A 2500-nucleotide genomic window follows, 5' to 3' on the forward strand; every position below is an offset into this window, starting at 1 on the left:
CTAGGGGCAGAGCAGCTAGCTGTGAGTGATTTGTGTGTATGTGTGTGCGCATGTAATTTGCATACATGTATTTGGTTTGTGTGTGTGTGTGTGTGTGTGTGTGTGTGTGTGTGTGTGTGTGTGTGTGTGTGTGTGTGTGTGTGTGTGTGTGTGTGTGTGTGTGTGTATGTTTCAAGTTTCAAGTTTCTTTATTAGTTGTCATACAAAAATACAGAATACTTTTATATGAAATGCTTTTTTCCGTTATGCTCCTGAGAGTGTGCTGGATAAAAATAGATAAAGTATAAAATAGAAAGTCAAGTACGTAAACAAAGTGTAAACAAAAAGTGTTCAATATACATAATATACAATATACAATACAGAGTAGAAAAATGTGTAACTGAGTTACAATACAATATAGAGTACAATGCAGAACATTTGGGATGAGGTACAACATAGGGTAAGGTGCAATGAGGTATGAATTGTATTGTATTAGTATTTATTTATTAACACAGTTAAACGAAAGTAAAAACAATACATAATAAGTTATAACCATTGTGAAGGAGAAGTTAGAAGCCTAGAGGCTTATCGAGAACTTCCCCCTGTATGAATTGTAGTGCAAATCTCTTTACCAATAAATATAAAGTGTGTTAAAGTGTCTAAAGTGGGTAAAGTGGGTAAAGTGGGTGCTACATGTGTGTGTATGTGTGTGTGTGTGCGTGTGCATGCATGTGTGTGTGTGCATGTGTGCGTGTATGTATGTGTATGTGCGTGTGCATGCATGTGTGTGTGTGCATGTGCGTGTGCATGCATGTGTGTGTGTGTATGTGTGCATGTATGTATGTGCGTGTAAGTGCGTGTGCACATGCGTACTGGTGGTGAAGACAGTGTTGTCATGGCGACTCCTCTGCTCCCCAGCGATGGCCTGCAGTGTGACGCTGTATTCTGTAGAGCCTGTCAGCTGGGCCATACTGTAGGAGACCGCCGTCGGGCTCAGAACCACTTCCTGTAACACACACACGCACAGGCACACACACACACACACACACGGACACGCACACACACACACACACACACACACACACGCACGCACGCACGCACACACACACACACACACACACACACACACACACACACACACACACACACACACACACACACACACACACACACACACACACACACACACACACACACACACACACACACACACACACACACACACACACACACACACACGCAGACGCACACACGCACACACACACACTTAGAGGTTAAGATGAGATAAGATACTCCTTTATTGATCCCCTTGGGGGAAATATGGGCATCATAGCATGAGGAGGGGAAGTACAGGTATGGGCAGGGTTATAGTAGAAAGACATAAACGTAGGCAATCAAATTGGATCTGAATATAGAAATATGAGAAAAAACACACACACACACACACACACACACACACACACACACACACACACACACACACACACACACACACACACACACACACACACACACACACACACACACACACACACACACACAGAATGTGAACACTTTGTACAGTGATGCACGTTACTGTCACCAGGTGCAGTGGATGTACTACTGAGGTGGGCAGTCAGCCACACATAATTTATGTAAATAAAGTACGACCACAGGAAAAAAGTACATATTGTACGTTCGCTGCCGTTTTGGGGATTCCTTGGCTTCTGCAGTGTTTTGGGGGGTCCCGGTGTCGACTCGGACCGTCCGTGGCGCTGCATGTCTTCTCGTTTGACCGCTGTTGTGTCATGTCTGCTTGAGTGTTTGGAGTCGTTGCCTTGCTGCGTGGCTCCTTTGGTGTGACTGCGGGTCCTGGGGGCTTCTATACTTTAAGCAAGTGGCTTGTCCTTCCGCGTTCCCGTTTTGCGCTCTGATTGGCCACGCACGTTTCTGGTCATGTGACATGTGCGCCAATCGTGGGACGGCAAGTTTTTGGACGGTTAAGCTTAGGCGCTCTTTCGAAGTTGGTTAGAGTTTGTCTTAGAGCAGGGCGATAGAACGCCTGCCCTGATTCCAAACTCTAACCTTAACCAACTGCGAAAGAGTCGCCTAAGCTTAACCAGTGATAAACTAGGCGTTAGGTAGTTTGCAGGCTGTTAGACCCGGAAATAGTTGCCCTTATAATTGCCTACCCTTTTTACATTACATTATTTACACAAAAAAAATACAAAAAAGAAACATAATTCAGTGCAAAAACAAAAGGTTACAAATGTTTCATAGTTTTATGTACAAAACGTATAAAATTTTTTTTTCCTTTAATATATCTTTTCCTTTTTTCCCCCTTTGTCACTATTTGAATACAGTTATGTTATAGATAAAATATAATTAGGATAAAAGTAAGTTTTTTATATTTATGTATCATCTTATAATATTTGAGAAATGTCTTAAATGTATGTATAGCGAACTACACATTTGTACTTCTTTGTTAAAAGTGATTCCATAGTTTTAATTAAATAATCCATTATTACAAAATAATGTAAAC

General features: G+C 41.9%; 1 protein-coding gene across 1 annotated transcript in view; it reads right to left on the minus strand.

Annotated features, from left to right (window-relative positions):
- The window catches only part of tnca (tenascin Ca), a 101948-nt gene that overhangs the window by 6476 nt on the left and 92972 nt on the right, over positions 1–2500 (minus strand). The window contains exon 30 of the mRNA XM_084325396.1: positions 853–985. Within this exon, the coding sequence (XP_084181522.1) occupies positions 853–985 (133 nt within the window). The remainder of the gene's footprint in view (positions 1–852; positions 986–2500) is intronic.

Source organism: Notolepis coatsorum (genome assembly GCF_963971535.1).
Source record: "Notolepis coatsorum genome assembly, chromosome: 11".
In the NCBI taxonomy this organism is placed as follows: Eukaryota; Metazoa; Chordata; class Actinopteri; order Aulopiformes; family Paralepididae; genus Notolepis; species Notolepis coatsorum.